Here is an 18,867-nt window from a genome sequence, read left to right on the forward strand (position 1 = left end):
AAAAGAGGAAACGCGCCAACTTGATATGTACTCGTATAACTCGCGTTACTTTCCTTCTTAAAGAGAGAACATTTTTCCTATCTACATTTGTTTATGGAATAATTGCAAATGCACTGGGTGCAGCTCCCCGTTCTCGGCACGCAGGGTAAACGTTCGCGAAGTTAACGAGAGCGAATTTTAGTTGCTCGTGTTTATACGATCCCGCCTCCTTTACGAGCGTTTTCACGTCGAGCACGGACAACTTCAGGGCGATCGGTCCAGTCCCTTTTCACGTTACGCGCCTCTTGCACTCTTCTCCCTTTCCTTTGCTCCACTTGCACCGTCCGCGCGCGGATCTTCCGCCTCCCTCCCGAATATACGTCCGTTTCGTTTCAAGTCCCGAAAAAAATGAGCCGTAAATAAAGGGAGAAGAAAATGAAGAATTTCCACGGATTCTTTCTTCACCCTTTTGATTTGCCCGCGCGCGTGCGCGCGCGCGCACACGCTTTTCCCGATCGCAGTTGGACACCCTGCGATCGGGGACGACGGGGGGGCCGCGCTGCAGCAGTCAAATTAACGACGCTCATTGTTTCCGGGAAGTTGTCCGCTCTCCTCTTTCTCTCTCCCTCCCCCTCTTTTTTCTTTTCTTTTCCATTTTCTTTTCGCGCGCGCGGAGGAGTCGTTTCGCACGAGGCGCGGTCATTGAGGATCCGGGGCCAGTTTCGCGTAGCCAAGCTTCTGGAGCACCTCCTTGATCTCGCGGAATACTGTTGGATCCTCGATCGTGCTCGGAATCTGGAAAAGTCGGCGAACTGAAATTTATGGCGACGACGCGGACCCCGGTAGAAGCGGCGAGAGGGCCGATGAGTTTTGAAACTATGGCGACGACAAGCAGAAAGGGGTAAAGGCGAGAGGGGTAAGTTTGTTTAATTCTTTTGTAAATTTTACGAGAGAGATCTCTGTTATCGAAGTATCGCGCTATTATCAACCGACTCGACGTGTGATATTAAAATACCGAGCGAAATAACGCGCTCGTTGCTTCCGCTCGCGGGCGGAAGAGGGTTCGTTAACCCTTTCAACACACGGTATCAATTTAGGGACAGTCGAGAACTTTTTTTGTGTTTTTAGTCGTTTCATTTTATAAATCAATATTTACTTTTATGTCAATAAAATATCGAAAAAAAATGCAAAAAGGATGTTCACAAAATAGAAATTAAAATAGTTTTGATTTTCTTTTAAACTTAAGTCCTCTGAATTTAAATTGATGGTACATATATGTGTTACCCAGAGTCTCCGAAGGGAGATTAAATGGGGAACGACTCGCGTTCGATTATCGGCGACGATCTCTCGCTTGGATTGCGAGATAGCAAAGAGATTTGACCGAAGATTTTTATCGCGCTTACTCGTTCCTACCTTGACTTGCTTCGACCGCGCCAACGTGGCGATCGATTTACGGATTATCTTCCCCGAGCGCGTTTTGGGTAACGCGGTAATGGCGGCGGCGGTGCGAAAAGACGCGATCGGCCCCATCATGTTCCGCACCCGTGCGACCAGCTCTTGATTTATCTCCTCCTCGTTGCTCATCGCGTCTGAAAGAAGAGTACCCTGTTAATTCTTCTAAATTCAATCGCAATTATATATATTTCGGATTCTTATTAATTTGTTAAGAAAGATTAGAGTACAAGGAATTGCAGCAATTAAATTGCAATCGTTTCTAGTTCTTACGGCTGCAAACTAATATTCGAATTATCATATGTATATAAATATGATTAACATATAACTCGAACTGCTATATATAATATATAACAGTTATTAATTTAGAGCTTTGATTTCAATTTTAATTAATTTAAGACTTTGATCAAACTCCTATCTAATTTAATTAATTTTTAATTCAAATAACAGAATTACATGTAAAATTTTTCGTCTCTAATCTTAAATCTTTCCTTCCGTATGTTAAACAATAAAAAAATTTAATAATTTACTCCGTATTAGTACAGATGTTATTTGATAAGTTAATTGGAATATTTAAATTATCATATAATGTTTCTATTTCGAATTTTAATCAAATTAATGAGTGAATTTTGAAAAAATCTTGAACTTTGTTATAAATATTCTCAAAAATTAAACGGTGAAAAGAATCTAAACAAACTCATATATACGCTGACATTATTTATAAAAGAGTTTGTTTTAAATTTTATGCAATTTTTAACATTTTCAATTCTCCTTAATCGACGATTAATTCAACCGATAGAACTGCTTGCAGTATAAAATAATAAAATTAATTATTTCAGACAAGAAATACATATATTATAAACAAGAAATTAGAATTAATGTCCGTATTAAAGAAAATAGTGTAGATATTATTTTATAATTGGAGTTTAGTTGAAATCATTCCCTTAATATTGAGTTATATTGAAATTTATGTACACGGTTAGAAAACTTGCCGGACGTCGCGATGTTAAAGATAACAACCGCTTCTTTCGAGATACCTCTTTTGAAAAATTACGAGCGTACCTTCTCGTCTAACGTAAAGGCACAGCGGCACTTCACCCTTCGTATGATCGGGTACACCGACAACCGCGGCGTCCACCACGTCGGTATGAGCTAAAATAATATCCTCTAACGCAGCCGTGGATATTCTGTGGCCAGCTACGTTTATAATGTCATCGTCCCTCGCCGTGACGTAAACGTAGCCGAACTCGTCGATGTATCCCGCGTCCATCGTGTCGTAGTAACCCTGCAAGAGCATCGAATTGAATATAGGTAATCCCCAGTAAGCTTTAACGATTTTATCCTCCGGCAAATTTGGAATCGGTCTCTTTCTTTGGCAAAGATCTCTTTGGCCTTGATTTAGTTCCGGTCTACAATAGATATTTTGAGCACTATACAAAGCCTTAAGAAATTTGACGAATCACAGTCGAATTCGAAGATAATAATCAACTGTGATTGGCCAATTTCTTAGAGCTTAGAGCTTAAAACACCTGTTGTAGACTGTGACTTAGGCTTTCAAGCGATCGCGAAAGATTTTTAAGAGGCAATGGGGGGGGGGGTAAAAGAAGTAGACTTGTAGGTTCGTATTATGTGTGTGAAATATATGTTGCTCCGTTAGCATAAGGCGTTAGCACGTGGTAACGTGTCGCGGATTTACTTACCGGAAATGTCGAGAAGTATACTTGCTTGAACCTCTCGGGTGCCCGATAAAGGGTCAACATGCATCCTGGTGGCAGCGGTAGCTTTATCGCGATACGTCCGAGTTCGTGTTGCGGCGCTTTGCTCCCGTCCTCGCGCAGGATATGTACTGTCGATGATAAATTTATAAGTGATTTTGCACAGAGACGAACGAGAAGTTTATTAGCGGAATTGTTTAGACAAAGAGATGATCGAGGGTAGCGTCATATAGTGAAGAAAAGTCGGCGGAAGCATTCCTGCATACGATCAAGGAGACTCACTGTCATATCCGGGTACAGGAAGTCCCGTACTAAACTTGGGCAAACTGGTGTAATGACCGTATTCTAAGCACAGCGCCGTGATGGGATGTCCAGTCTCCGATTGCCACCAATTGTTCAAGATCGGTACTTTAAAAGCTTTTTCGGCCCAGGCTTTCGTTTCGTAATCGCAAAATTCACCGGCCACGAATATCGTTTTTAAGCTGAAAGAAAACTGTCCGTGAGAAATCCGTTCGTCTTTCCGATTTGTTTTTATGGGAGTTTAAAGGGAGAGAAGACTTCCTTAAAGTAAATTATTGATGCGTTATAATTATCAACGTTATATAGGGATAACGTGACATCGTACGAATGTAGGATAGTCCACGAAAGTAGTAAAAACGAAAATAAGTCAGACACGTGCTAGTATCGCTTTTGCGTACGAAGGAATCGCTGAGAAAATATTTTGAGGAACTATCATGATCAGAGGAGCAGTTAGTGGATTGCTTTTGAACTTACGATTTTAACGAATACTTTTTTCCTAATAGTATTTCCGGATCCGCTCGTTTTATAACGCGCAGAGCAGTGGGTACGCAGAATAACGCGTTTACGCTATGTTGCTCGATGATTCTGGAAAAAAAGAGAAGACTTCCTTAAAGTAAATTATCGATGCATTATAATTATCAATGTTATACAGGGATAACGTGACGTCGCACGAACATAGGATAGTCCACGAAAGTAGTAAAAACGAAAATAAGTCAGACACGTGCTAGTATCTCTTTTGCGTACGAAGGAATCGCTGAGCAAATATTTTGAAGAATTATTATTATTACTCGAAAGAGAAAATGCGATTAAAAAATTGTCGAATATTTATTGACTTTCTTGAACTGTTATTTTTTATCAACTGGCATGAAAAAGTTAACAAATATTTGTAGAATCAATATTTTTTAAGCCGCGCTATTTTCTTCGAGATAATCCGACGAAAATTGACAGGGCGGTAAAGAAATTAGATTTCAGATGAGATAAATTTTTATTTCCTACCAGAAAACGCTTCTCTTTATTTTCCAAGCAATATTGCTTTCGTTGAAAAATATTCAAACCTGAAATATTGACTAGCGTCCGGTGTTCTGTCGGGTTTGCCTTCGTACATGACGCTAGTCGCGCCGTAGACGAGAGGGCCATAGCAAATGTAGGAATGCCCGACAACCCATCCCATGTCGGAGGCCACCCACCAAACGGAGCTTTTGTTCATCCCGTAAACCGTCTTCATGGTCCAGCAGAGTGTTGCCAAGTGACCACCGATTGGCCTTATAATTCCCTTCGGATGCCCTGATATCAAATAAAAAAAAAAAAGGTTTTCGTGATCGCGTAACAGGAGTGTGATTTTGGTGTTTGATCAAAGACAGGTAACACATTATAAACATGAAAAGTGACGACAGAACGTCTCGAGGGAATACGATGGGATAATTTTCAAAGTATAGGAAATCAAAGGAAGGAAATTATACGATATAAAATTCCGTCATTTCATCCCCAGAGACGTTTCTGGGTTTCTTTATCTATTAGCTGAGTATGTATCTTAAGACACACCTGTGGTTCCTGACGTGTACAATATATACAATGGATCGTTAGCCTCGACCATTACGCACGAATGCGGTTTCGACCGCTTCAAGAGATCGTCCCAGTCGAGCTGTGACTCGAGTAACGGAGCCTCCCACACGTTTCTTCTCTGAAACACGATGCACTTCGGTTTCGGTACAATGATCATGTCCATGGCACCGTTTAGCATAGTAGTATACCTGCATTTCGAATTGTGCGAATTAAAGGAAGAATATAAAGACTGAATGAAGCGTCGAAGACGCTAAGAGTTCTAAACAGAAACGTTTGAAAGAAGTTCGACAGATTGTGCACAGTTTAAGGGACAATGCGTTGTTTGAGAAAGAAATTATGTTACATAACGCGTTACATTAATATTAACATTTCTATTAAATATTAATATCAATTATCCGATATGTATCTAACATTTCTCTTAGAAAATTTTTTATAGGAGTCTACTGTGAACTGCTGCTTTTTTAAAAGCGCAATTTAAATATGTCAAGATATCTCGTATAAAGTGATATTTTGATACGTACTTAACCACTTTGGACGGTTCGAGGCCGCAACTCGCGGCGATAATAACCTTCGGCTCGGCATGATCTATTCTAGATGCCAATTCGTTCGCTGCGAAGCCTGAAACGCGTATTTACAAGTATAATCGCATTGCATAACTGAATTGATAATTGTTTAATAATCGAAATATCTTGCTATGCAACTTGGGTCTCTATAAAGCTGTTTGACGTGACTTGACAGTTTAAAACACATCTGAAGGATATATGGACTTATCCGTCTTATGTAAAAACAGGTATTTTTAAGATTAAAAAAGTCTTTAAAATAAAGAAACGGATAAGAAATATATGCGAGATATATATAAGAAAGTAAATATGCGAATTTTAATCGTAGTCAGTTTTTACACACTTTGCATACATTTTACTATCGATTCTACTTTTTGCGATCCATGTGAAAAATAATAATCACGTGGTATAGTGGTAAAATGAAGCTTGAACGTAATGGCCGCGACCACCGTTACTTTTTGTTATTAATTACCTCCAAAGACCACCGAGTGAATCGCCCCGAGCCTGGCAGTGGCGAGAATCGCAATTATAGTCTCGGGGATCAGCGGCATGTATATAATCACCCTGTCCCCTTTGCGCACACCCAGATCCGCCAACGCGCCCGCCAACACGGACGTCTTTTCCAAGAGCTCGTTGTACGTCACTTTGCGTATTAACGACGTTTGAGGGCTGTCGTGGATAAGGGCGGTCTTCTCCCCGTACCCTGCGTGCACGTGGCGATCCACCGCGTTGTAACAAGCGTTCAGTTCACCGCCGACAAACCTGCGCGAAAGATAAGCGAGCTTTCTGTAGCCCTTTTCGCCGTCACGAGTGCTCCCACGAGGCCATTAGAGAGATTTTATTCTATTAATTAACTGTTTCTCTCCGCAAAGCTTTCTCTGTGTGGCGTAAAGCGTCTAATATCTATACTTAAATATAGTTTCGCGTAACGCATGATTTTGAAGCTACGTTCTTCAATCTGGAATAGATTCTTCTCTGAGAAAAAATCCGATTTTCAATAACTCTTAAGGACGAGTATTTTAAACGAGCCTTATCGCAAAAAAAAGAGGAAAAATTAATTATTTATGCAAACAAAATTTTAATCGGAATTGGAACTTTTTGAAAGCCTTTATTCATTGCAGTGGCAATAAAAAAATTGCCACTGCAATTATTTTGACATTATTACGATTAGAGTTACGATTCTTTTCATGATTCTTTTCGATGTACCATTTCGTGAACGGCTCGTTGGAATTGTCCAAAACCTTGTCCCAAGGTTTACTCCAGTCAATACAGCTGCCAACCTCGCCCCAAAACTCTCCCGGATACTCCAATGACTTCTTATATGCTTCTTCATACGCAGAGCACTCGTTCCAATGCGGGTTCATAATATAATCTGCAAGAACACAGTAATTAAGACGGCGACGGCTTACCTTTTCGTCACAAGCACAAAACACGACTGACGGCTGCCTCCGACCTTTGACGAAACTTGACTTCTCGGAAATTATCATTAATTACGTTACAACGAAATATGCAGGGAACTTTATCGAATATGGTACCTATTTTGACAAACAAGAAACATTGTTCCCGTGAGCTCCGCGTTAATACTGCGTTGCAACACAACGAATTTGTATTATATATCTTATCATTTTCTATTTTAAAGGACTTTGCAGTACGTTTCGTAATACTATTTATCTTCCATAAAAGAATGTTACTGCAAAAATAATTGCTGATAACAGGAAAACATGTAGGTTAATGTATTGTAAAACTTTAGTTGTGTCTCGGAATACTTATATTGATATTATCATGAAAAATACAGAATTTTTATTAAAAAATATTACACATGCCTACGTTTTATATTTTGCGAAAGAACTAGCGTAATTATTCGAATATATTTATGTTTGAATTTAAAACAACGTAAAAAATTTCAAAATGAGAAAGAAATCTTACAAGTGCAGTTATGTTTATTGTGCAAAAATTATTTTACTATTACTACGTTTACGCGAGCGTTACTTCTGTAGTAACTTACGATAAATCACTCGTTTACGCGAAGGAAAATCCCGTTTACGCGAAAGAATTCTCGTAAGTTACTACAGAAGTAACGCTCGCGTAAACGTAGTATATGTATGCAATTAAAATTATAAATTATAATGAAATCTGATAATTTGTAGATAAAAGTATATAAATTATAATAAAATATAATAATTTGTAGATAAAAGTTGATAAAAGTATCTCTAAATTATTATATTTTATTATAATTTATAATTTTGACTGCATACATAGTAAAATAATTTTTACACAATAAACATAACTGCATTTGTAAGATTTCTTATTTATTTTGAAATTTTTCACGTTGTTTTAAATTCAAACATAAAAATATTCGAATCTTTTTCTAACTCTTTAGAACTAGGAAAAGATGACAGGTAAGTTAAACCAAGATTAAAATTAACCTGCGTTGATAGAAATGGACATAAATGTATCGTAAATGTTGCTACGTATTATAAGTTTTTCCATAGCGCAATTTAAGGTGTTTAAGTAAAAAACTACAGATCGCATTCTGCTTTAAAAGAGTAAAGTATCTCGAGTGTTTTTGAAGTAAATAATAATACATAGTTAGAGAGTTAAATCAATTATATTACAATATTTTCTTTATTTGTATTAATTAATTTTGCGCGTCCTTCGTGCTGCGCAATTAAATTCTTATTTCTTCTACTTTATTATCGGAGCGATATAAAATATATCGACGTAAATTTTTGCGCGCCAATATATTTCTCGGCCCCCGTTTCTTATCATCGAGATTTCATGTCGAGGAGCCTACATTAAATTTCGTATAATTTATTCCCTTACGTATATAATTTATCTTTTTACAATGTATCCTATATTAATTATCCAGTCAACGCGATCTTAACTCCCTTTTTCTTATCGCCTCGTTTAATTATCATGAGTTAACGGCGCGGGGACGTTACAGTATATTTCAAAATGCCTCCTTGGCGCGGATGATACCGACACTCGCCGACACTTTTTACTCAGCATGAATAATTCATTCCAACGCGCCGCGCATACATCGCGCTTTACACGAGAAATTCGTAGCAATTTTCTATCCCCTTTTCTTTAGCGCGTGGCCTCGCCCACGTGTTTGTTTCCGCATATCGTGAATTACGGAGATACGACGAGAGCGAGACACCGCTGTCTTAATACACCTCAATGTCGGCGAGGTCGCGAATATCCGAGAGAATCGCAGGGCACACCGTGTGGACCACCTTTCCGTCTCTCGTCTCGTCGCACTCCGATTCTCCCGGTAACCACACATCCGCCGCACGCATCCCGTGGGGCCGCCACCGCGATATTTATCCGTTACGAAGAAATGTAATGCGACTGGGGAACGGTGACTGGAAATGAAAACGGGACGTTAGCTCGAACTCTTTACGACGCGTAGATTACGTTTCTTCCTTTATTTATTTTTTTTTGTTTAAGTGAAGATTCGAAAAATCTGTCGCGAGAGAGATGACAGGAAAATTTATTCAATTTGTTGTATTGGACGATAACGAAAGACGAAATCGTGTATCTTCGAAAAGTTTCTTTCGGGGTCAAAAAGCCAAATAAATGTATATATTTTATCCGGCATTCGATGCAGCGTGAAACTTCGCGCGTTCTCGAGTAGGGAAACCGACGGTAAAAAGTGAGTATATACACCGAGATTTTTTCTCGTGAGCCTTAAATTAAAAAACTGTTCAGCTGAACGACTTAACTGAAGATATACAAGAATGTTTCTAATTTATATATTTAACAATAATATAATTAGACTCGTGAAAATGTTAGAGATTTAACGGCGAATGCGAGTCTAGCGCGGGACGTGGTGCGCAAATAAAGACGAAAACGTGTATTTAAATATTTAAGTAGGGAAAAACATTTTGTGATAACAGATTCGTAGTTCAGGTAAGCGAGCTTAAAATATTCGTAGCCTTAAGCGTAGCGGTCCTCTCTTCCCCAATTGGTTTACTTATATTTTATGCATTCACGGAAAAAAATTTACCTAAATTTAGTCGTAAAATATGGATAACTAATATTTTTTGCAGCAAGAGCTATACTTTAGCAATAGTAGCAAAACCTTTTGTTCTCGCTGCAAAAAATGTTACTCTTATTGCAAAAAATATTAGTTATTTATATATTACGACTATTTTAGCTATAGTAGCTCATCTTTTTTTTCCGTGTTTCCAGCCGTAAAAATCGAATCTACTCAATTTAAGATTTAGTTCATTCCCTTGAGAAATCTCTTTACACTGCTTTATTCTCTTTCTTCATTATATGTGACAGGACTACCGTATCGCATATCACTAGATGTATAAACTACTTTGCAGAAAATTGATATTAGCATACAATATTTATAAGGTGCACACAGGTGAATAAAAATTATTTATATCGAAAGAAACAGAAAGATAGATAGATAGATAGATAGATAGAGAGAGAGAGAGAGAGAGAGAGAGAGAGGAGAGGGAAAAATTATTTTAAAATATTACGTGCAAAGTTCTGGCGAGGAAAAATCACGACTTGAATCTACTAGCGATGAATATTTCAGCTTTATGTTCTTCTTTACAAACACGTCTTCTGCGACAGTCCTCCGGGGGTTTAAGACCGAGGAGTTCGCAGGGTGTATCAGGTTGTGTGACACCTTATTTCAGAGAAATGGGGCGTTACGCAACTCGGCGGAAGCAAGTTTATTAGAGAGAACTCGCAGAAGCGAGTCGTGACAATAGCCAACCAGATGGCTGTGAGCGATTTTCGGATCCCTGGATTCTGTGTGGTCAAATCTAAGTTGTGCCACGATTTAGCGTTTGGTATAGGAAGAAAGGCTTGATGTTTCTGGATAAACTTTTATGTTAGGCCTTAAGCGTGCTCGTTTTATACAGCCCGACACACACGCGATACTTACGCGTTAATAATAAAACAAGAATACGCGTTAATAATAAAACAACAGGATCGTTCAGCCGTTTCCTGATATGTAGGTCGTTTTCTCTCGGTCGGGATTATTTTCATTGTCCTAAGTAAGCTCTCCACGGATTTATTTCTTTGCACACATCGAAAGAGAGAATGATATTAATATTAAACATGTTAATCGTATTATTTATTTTTCATTCTCGAGATAAGCTTATAAGTTACCTGTTTCAAAACGCCTATATGCACCGCCATGCACACGCGTATTTGTTAAAATAAGACAAATATATCATATTGATATCTTAACAATCATACAATTGTTTCGCAATTTTCGCATAAGACTACGTTTCAAGAATAATCAGCGTTCGAAGCATATGGTAAATGAACACTACAACTTGCAACTATATAAGCTATGATAAGATTAGATATGATAAGATCATGCCCGATAACCGGGAATGTCGAATTATTTACTTCACGTCATTGCACACATGCATCAGTCATCTTTTTTCGATTTGTGTAGAAATAAATTGGAAAACATTTTCTGGAAAGCATAACAACAATTTTATTTCACTGTTGATTATATCTACGTGCTCTTAATTTGTATCTGACCTGCGTAACGTAGCGGAGTAAAGAAGAACAGGTGGAGAGAACGATATGCTGCAACGGGAAGACAGCAGATGCGCCCAATAATTTAATTTAAGCATTAGGTAGCGTCAATAAATCTCCGTTACCGATGGAATTCGCTACGATCGGCGCTAATCGAGCGAATATCGAGTAAAATCTGGATGCGTAGTGAAATCATCCGTAAAGTTCTCTGTGTTTTCAAGGCAGTTTGCGAAAACAACATGTTCAGTGTTGCAAAATGTAAAGCTTTCGTACAGTGCCAACACTGCGAAATATTGATAAATGCTTTTACCCCGAACTGTTTCTTAAAAAAGAAGGGGAGGTCAAAATTAGAGAGGCAACGCAAGTGTAAGATACATTCTACTTAGACAGTCTACTAAATAACACAATTTTGTTGCTAATTACTATGCTGATCGGCATAGTTTGTTAATATATTGCAAGGACATTAACCTTTTTAAACAAAATTCTGAATAAAAAGCGTGAGGCATAGGTATGTATGATCTACAATACATCTATGTTATCTGAAAGGACTGTATTGTCCATACGAAGTCATTTCCATAAATTTACCACGGATATGTTAAAAAGTGCTAAAGACGCGGTTTAAAAGATTTATTTAGTGACATTTAATAATGACATTCTCATTAGGTAACGGCGAAGGTTAGTCATCGAAATAATAAATAGTTAGATGTCAGTGAGTTTGCCTAATGAGAATGCTTGTCATTATTATTTAAGACGTAAAGGAGCGAACATCGATCACGAGAGCACTTAGTTTCGGACCACGACGCAATTCTTTAATTTGTAAGTCCATACTTAACAATCACATAGACTTTATCCCACTATTGAGACATCGAATTTCAGAACGTACAACGTTGATGGACTTAAGATTTCTGCCTTTTAACTTCTGACTTGGTTCGTTTTCGCCAACCAACGAAAAATAGATTATGGACTCTTCTTTGACTGCATATTTGCGAAATGACTATAGAAATTCACATATATATAATTTTACATTTTACAATAGACTCACAGATACTTATTTATATACAATTTTATTATTCATATACAAGGTTTAATTTGAATGCTCTCATGTGAGATGTGACTCCAGACGGCTTTGTCATTTATTATCGAGAAATGGCTACTTTTTAATTTATTTATTTTTTACTGTATTAATTTATTTATTTTTTACTGTATTACTTTTTAACATGTTAATTTTCACTTTGCGCGACTCTATGTAATTTTTAATTTAAAACGGCTGAAGAAGACCCTGTGCGGTTGAAACGTTCCGTTGTATATAAGTATGTTTATTAAATTTACTTTAAATTGACATCTACGTGTTTGCTCGATTGTTGGCCTCTATTCCTATTTATTTTGACATACGAGCGTTTCTTTATTCATCTATCGATTAAGAGAATATATAAAATTTTGCGCCCTATTTACCGCGCCGGTTCTTAATTATTGCCTCTTTCCCTGTATTTTGAAAAATTAAAAAATTATAAAGAAAAGAATATATAAAGATCAAAATTAAAACAAGAATAAAGATTAAAATTAAATTTTATAATGATATAGTTCAAATAAAGAAACCATAAGGAGATTACAAATAAAACAACACTAGAGTGATTGATTGAAAACTATGGCAAAAATCGAACTTAAAGATAAGGGTATATAAATTTTAAAAGATGAGTTGTTAAATGTATGATTAAAAGGCAAAAAAGAATAATTATCAATGTAAAGCATATATGATATAAGACTGAAGAACTGAGGTTAAAAACTTACATAACTGGTCAAAATTAACAGTGAGAAAAGTAGGTGTCTGACAGTTACCGATAGCTTTCTATCTGATGTATAAAGTTATGTAGCTGTAAGAAATAAAACAGTAAACACCAAGTAAAACAAAACAATGATAAAGATCTTATGTTTATGTTAGAAAAGTAATAGCAAGCTCTTTAAGAATATACTTTTCTATATTCGTAGTATAAGTATTTCCATTTCTAAATACTTTTAAAATTATCTTAACATGAACATGAGATCTTTTTCATTGTTTTTTACTTGGTGTATATCGGCGGGTCATTTTATATTTGTTTTTAGTCAGCTACATAATTACTGTTAATTCTTTTGTTTAACAAACTTAATAAACTCGTATTTTCAAAACCCACATTTTTTTTGTACTCATAAATTAGCCATTTGATCTTCTTATATAGCTTTGGTTTTATCTTTGATTTTATTTTAAATTTAAGATTGATAGAAATACTCCTTAATACACTCTTGTGTCAATGAAAATTAACATATCAAAAGAATAATCCTCTGCTTGTGTTTTATCTTTACTTACTTCGGCTTTTACTTTAAATGGTCAAATATTACCAGTGACAGTAGGCAACTGTCTAAGGCAAAAAATGTTCATATTTTATTAGAAAATATTATACAACACAATGTTATATGTATATAAAGGATGTGGCAACTGCTGACAAAATTATTTTAAATTGACAGTTTTTGCCGCAGCCAAATATATGTCTCAGACTTTCCTAAGGCCTGCAAAATTATTTAAACTTCGGAAATACAAAGGCTCGCAAAATTGCATTTGAATTTTGCACTTCAGAGCAATTAATCAAGTTTTTTGAACGAAAAGATTCAAAAATTAATAAATAGGCAGCACATTATTATAAATAGCGATGGAGGATATATACAATTACTTAGTAGAAGTTTATATTCGCGTATTCTTTTCGTCATTTATATTGAAGAAACGACTTGTAGGATTGACCCGATATTTATACGTCATACAGACATATGTTTGCATACAAAATGCGGGAGAGAGAAGACATTGTATTGATAGCAGCTAGAACTCAAATACGTCAATCGACGCGAATCGTATAAAATATTCTTGTAAAAAGGAAAGAAGAAACAGAAATGTGTTGTTTGCATTTACGCCTTAAGCTTGTAATTGGCCACAAATTGAATTTATCTATTGACGAAGTAATTATATGGAATTAATTTTACACTCTCATTAATTCCGTTTAAAATAATCTTCTCTTATCAAGATAAACTATAGACCTTGCTCGCGAAGGGCTATTGTGTAATTATTTACGATTCTGATCTTTCGAGAATAATCTGAAATTATCCATGCTGGAAATATTAAATACGTAACAGACATATCGACACGCATTTTAATGTATCTCCCACCTCGCGTTGTTGTGTTTCCGTTTTATTAATTTACACCCAGCCCACTTTCTACTCAATATGATACATAAAAACGTAAAAACGAATATATACCATTGCCGTCTCCTCTTCTTGATATCCTCGGACGCACGATGCGTGACTCGAGGCACGTTTTTCCTGAGCTTTCGGGCTTGGCGTCCAAGAAATCGGGATTCATCTGATGCAGCATTTTGCAACTGTCGATCCGAGCTACGTCCGAACACAGATATTTACAGTCTGTAATAGCAGTAACGTCTCTGTGTCCACGGAGTGGGGTCCATCCACGGTGTGACGTCAAGTCCTATACGTTTCGAATATTCATATAGAATCAAGAAAAAATTATTAATACATTTATAAATGCAAATGTTTTAAGCACCAGTAATGTGCTACACATAGAAATAGATACATAGAAATGACCTAAGTCACAATTTGTGTTGCAAAGTGTTAAATTCAGGAAATCATACGCGATTACGTTGACAATTCGTAATGTTAATTAACATTTATAATGTTATAGATATCGCTAAATGCAATCTTTACCATAATCTTTTATTTCTGAAATAAATGTAAATGCTAAGATTCAGATTAAATTAATAAAATAATATAAATTCACATTATCGTAGTGATAAAAAATCGAAAAGTAATCTCTATTGCGATATTATATTTTTACGCGCAATATTTTTTTCTTTTTTACGCAATTTTTCTTCGCTTTAAAATTTCTTATCGCGTCATTATTATTATATACATACACACACGCGAGCCACACATACACGCACGCACACAAACACATACACACGCACACACATATGTAACTTATATTATAATATCGTGACGACAAATATGCACAATACATACTTTATAGATACACTTATGGAAAGGAGATGTGTCAGGAGATGTGTTTCGTAGAAAACTGAAGCCGTTCCTTCAGAACTGAAAGCCAAATATGTAAAATCGTCCGTGACGTGACGCTTCCTGAGTGAATCGTTGATCCACAGGTCATTGCATTAATTTTAAAACATTATGATAACTATTTGATATCGAGTTCTAGCTAACTGCAGAGAACTCAAGATGAATGGCAGAATCCAACTGGATTATAATTGGATGTGCTAACAAATTTATGCTGTTTCTTAATTAATCGTAGCTTTAATTTTGTGACACATTTTCTGAAAAAAATTTAAGTCAGTCTTTTATTAGCGACTCTAGACTCTAGACTTTAGAGTACACTTAGAATTGACTGATACGATTTAATTAGCCACTCTTGCTTCTTTTTTATTTTTCTGAAACTTAATTCTTTGAAAAACCTTCCTACACGATGTGAATTATACAAGAGAGATATGATATTAAAAATATTAAAATATTCTGTTAATATTAAATACTAACTTAATAAAATTTATCATATTCGGGCTCAATGCTAAAATGAATAAAATTACCATTAATTCTAAACTACTTAAAATATTTAAATTTCAGTTGATATTGTCAATTGATAACACCGTAAGGAGATAATTATTTAAGTATGTACAAGTTGTAAAAATTCCTTTTTCTTAGAAAACTGTTTATTTAAATTACTCAAATGTTTAACTCTTTTACACGATTAAAATGAGACTAAAATGAAATTAAAATGAAATCAAATTAATCTAATAATGATAGCAAGCATTAAGATATATTTAAATCAATTCTTTTTTTATATAATCGGCAAAAATTGAGTATTACTGCGTCTGTAACTAACTAATCTATAATAAATAAAAAACTAACTAATTAATAATTTATTTGGATTACTGTTTTCGCAAGCAGACGGTACGCATAAAAGGCACGTACCTTCTTTCGCCGTCGATCAAAACGAGGTATTTAATTTTTATAACAATTAGAAACATAGCATCTTCTTCATGTTGTCAAATTCACAAAAGAAGAGTGGAAAATATTTGCAACATCATAGCTTATCTCTACGGTTTCATGGCAATCAACATAAGCAGGAGCATCTCTTTGATAGCTATTTGAAATTCTTCAAAAATTTAGAAATTTCATAGATAGCATTACCTAGGATATAATACAATGTACGTAAAATACCTTATTCGATATAGTTAGGGATAAGGCTGACTTATCGTTATCCTTGAACAAACTAGCTGCATATTAAACAGACTAAGGGCCATTTTGATTAAACTCCGATTAACTTAATCGTTGATTAGTCCATTGGAAATGACCAATCACATTTTCTCATTAAGCAGATTGGCAAATGCGATAGGTCATTTCCAATGGACTAATCAACGATTAAGTTAATCAGAGCTTGGTCGAAGTGGCCCTTAAGTGGTGATTAAATAAGAAAGTGGTGATTAAATATTTAGGCAAAAGAAAAGAGAGTTGACACCTGAGTAGGGGGTGTCTAGGCCAAATAATACGTCGTCGTAAATATCTTAGCGCAAACTTGAAACGAACTGCGACTCTCTTCCTTCGCCGGTGACAGTAATATCAAACTCGTCTCTAACGAATGAAATTATTCACGCAGCTTTAACCTTTAACACGCGAATCGTCGAAATACCGCGATATATTTACGATGTATCCACGATGCTATTTACGTATAGCAAACAAAAATCAGTGCAAACTTGAGACGTGCGCGTTACGATTTTCTTTATCCTTAGAGCGCAATTACGTACTAATAATATGCAAACTCGTGCGCCTAATTGACGCGCACAATCGTTATAATCTCTAACACTCGAATAATCGAGTTATAATTACAAGTAAAGTCCACAATAAGTCACGGTGGAGTACTTCGATGACTGAAATTACAGTGACAGCGTGTGTTAAGTTTGCGTGAAGGTGTAAAAAATTATTCTCCTCCTCGTTTTTGTTTCCAATTCGGAAAAAAAGGAGGTTACTTTTTGCGAGGCTATGTTATTCAAGCGACTGTGTGTTATATAAACATCGCCGCAAGTTGGCTCTGACGAAGGAGAATATTCGTTGATCTTCTTCACACAATAGGCGTATGCACATATGAACTACACGTTGCATATTGTGTGCAAATGATATACAAATGACGGCATGGTCTGTGTTCCATGTTCCATGTTCCGTGTTTCGAGACGCAATATTCTCGCGCCTCGACGCGACGCGAGAAGAAGAAACGTTCGTGCAGTTTTTCGGTCCCAGGGGCAGCATCCCCGGCGTATACGAACGAAACGTTTCGCAAACGCCGCTCCAATTCCTCCCTTTGATTCCTTCGCGTTTCGCCACGCGCTAGATATTTCTCCTTGGATACACGCAAAAAGCACAATTTCGCGGACGTAGAAGATGTCGCGATGTGAATTTACTTATACGCTCGGGATGCGAATACCGGCAACGTGGGGAAAAGACGCACGCATCTTATAAGGCGCTTTCACGTTATTTGACTGATCGACTGTATACGAGGTCGGTTCATTTGTTTGAATGATGCGCGATCCGTGTTACGTTATTACGACAAGCGATAAGTAAGCGAATTTCTTTCGCTCCGGTTGACAAAGGAGGAAATGGAAAGGACAGGGGAAAGAGAAGGACATTACAAATTGCATTATACGTAGAGCGGCAGCCGATATATAAGCGTCACGTAAGTGACGAAAATGTAAATCTCATAAAGTGCATGTTGCAAAATGAGTTCACGCGGGACGCGGGCGGAGGTGTCACGGGCGTCCCCGCGCATGGTGGAGTCGATGGAACTCGATCTTCCGTGAAATCGAATTGCGACGCGGTTTTCTGTACGTGGTCGACAAGGGACGAATGCCAATGCACACATCGCTTAGCTATTGTATTCGGAAGTTGCCGCAAGTTGCACCCTTTCCGCCGCGGTGGAATGCGAACGAATATCGTGCTAGACATTTTCGTGATATACATAGAGAAAATTTGACGTGATCGAGATTCTCTTCCGTTTATGTAAACCGAAAAATATCTGCGGACTTATCTCGTGAAAAGTGGGCAAAATTATGTGGCGCAAATTCTTATTTGTATGTACGTATATGTTCTTATTTAGGTCTTGCTTACATTTTACCTTTTACGTTCTGTTTCACGATATTTTTCTTGTTCTGTTCACCACGTTGTTATTTTACAATATCTTTCGATTTTGTGCTTTGACTATCTTATTTTTATTATAGGTATTACAGCAACAGCTTTGCTGATCTCTCATCTTTCAGGCGTACATTTTTCATTCGTGCTCCGTAAATATCTGAGTTACAAATCAATCTTGTGATTATACAATGAAATTATTATTTGCATCGCGAATTAATTCATATAAAAATCCTTGAAAGAAGGATTCTTTTTATTCCATTTCCCACGTTGTTATCTTATATCTTTCAATCTTCTGCTTTGATTACCTTGTTTTTATTATAAGTATTACTACAGCAACAGCTTTTTACTGATCTCATTTTTACTGTCTTATTTTTTGCGCGTATATTTTTTTATTCGTATTACGTAAATATCTATTGTCATAAACCAATCTTGTATTTATGCAATGAAATTATTATATTGACCGACCGCAATTACGCGAGCATCTCGTGTCGAAGATGATTACTTTCCGAGGAAAAAACCTATTATTTGTTCATATTAGTTCGTATTAGTTTATATTA

General features: G+C 36.4%; 1 protein-coding gene across 3 annotated transcripts in view; it reads right to left on the reverse strand.

Moving 5' to 3' along the window:
* Positions 1 to 626: 626 nt before the first annotated feature.
* The window catches only part of LOC112460495 (acyl-CoA synthetase short-chain family member 3, mitochondrial), a 28,562-nt gene continuing 10,321 nt past the window's right edge, over positions 627 to 18,867 (reverse strand). For all 3 annotated transcript variants that reach the window (XM_025025200.1, XM_025025199.1, XM_025025198.1), the window contains 12 exons: positions 14,363 to 14,588; positions 6,776 to 6,941; positions 6,042 to 6,331; positions 5,531 to 5,627; positions 4,989 to 5,197; positions 4,502 to 4,730; positions 3,921 to 4,031; positions 3,429 to 3,628; positions 3,132 to 3,277; positions 2,494 to 2,716; positions 1,393 to 1,568; positions 627 to 774 (listed from right to left, as the gene is read on the reverse strand). In XM_025025200.1, the coding sequence (XP_024880968.1) occupies positions 679 to 774; positions 1,393 to 1,568; positions 2,494 to 2,716; positions 3,132 to 3,277; positions 3,429 to 3,628; positions 3,921 to 4,031; positions 4,502 to 4,730; positions 4,989 to 5,197; positions 5,531 to 5,627; positions 6,042 to 6,331; positions 6,776 to 6,941; positions 14,363 to 14,477 (2,058 nt within the window). In that variant the 5' untranslated portion in view covers positions 14,478 to 14,588 and the 3' untranslated portion in view covers positions 627 to 678. The remainder of the gene's footprint in view (positions 775 to 1,392; positions 1,569 to 2,493; positions 2,717 to 3,131; positions 3,278 to 3,428; positions 3,629 to 3,920; positions 4,032 to 4,501; positions 4,731 to 4,988; positions 5,198 to 5,530; positions 5,628 to 6,041; positions 6,332 to 6,775; positions 6,942 to 14,362; positions 14,589 to 18,867) is intronic.

Source organism: Temnothorax curvispinosus, unplaced genomic scaffold, assembly GCF_003070985.1.
Source record: "Temnothorax curvispinosus isolate PA1 unplaced genomic scaffold, ASM307098v1 QBEX01010597.1, whole genome shotgun sequence".
Lineage (NCBI taxonomy): Eukaryota > Metazoa > Arthropoda > Insecta > Hymenoptera > Formicidae > Temnothorax > Temnothorax curvispinosus.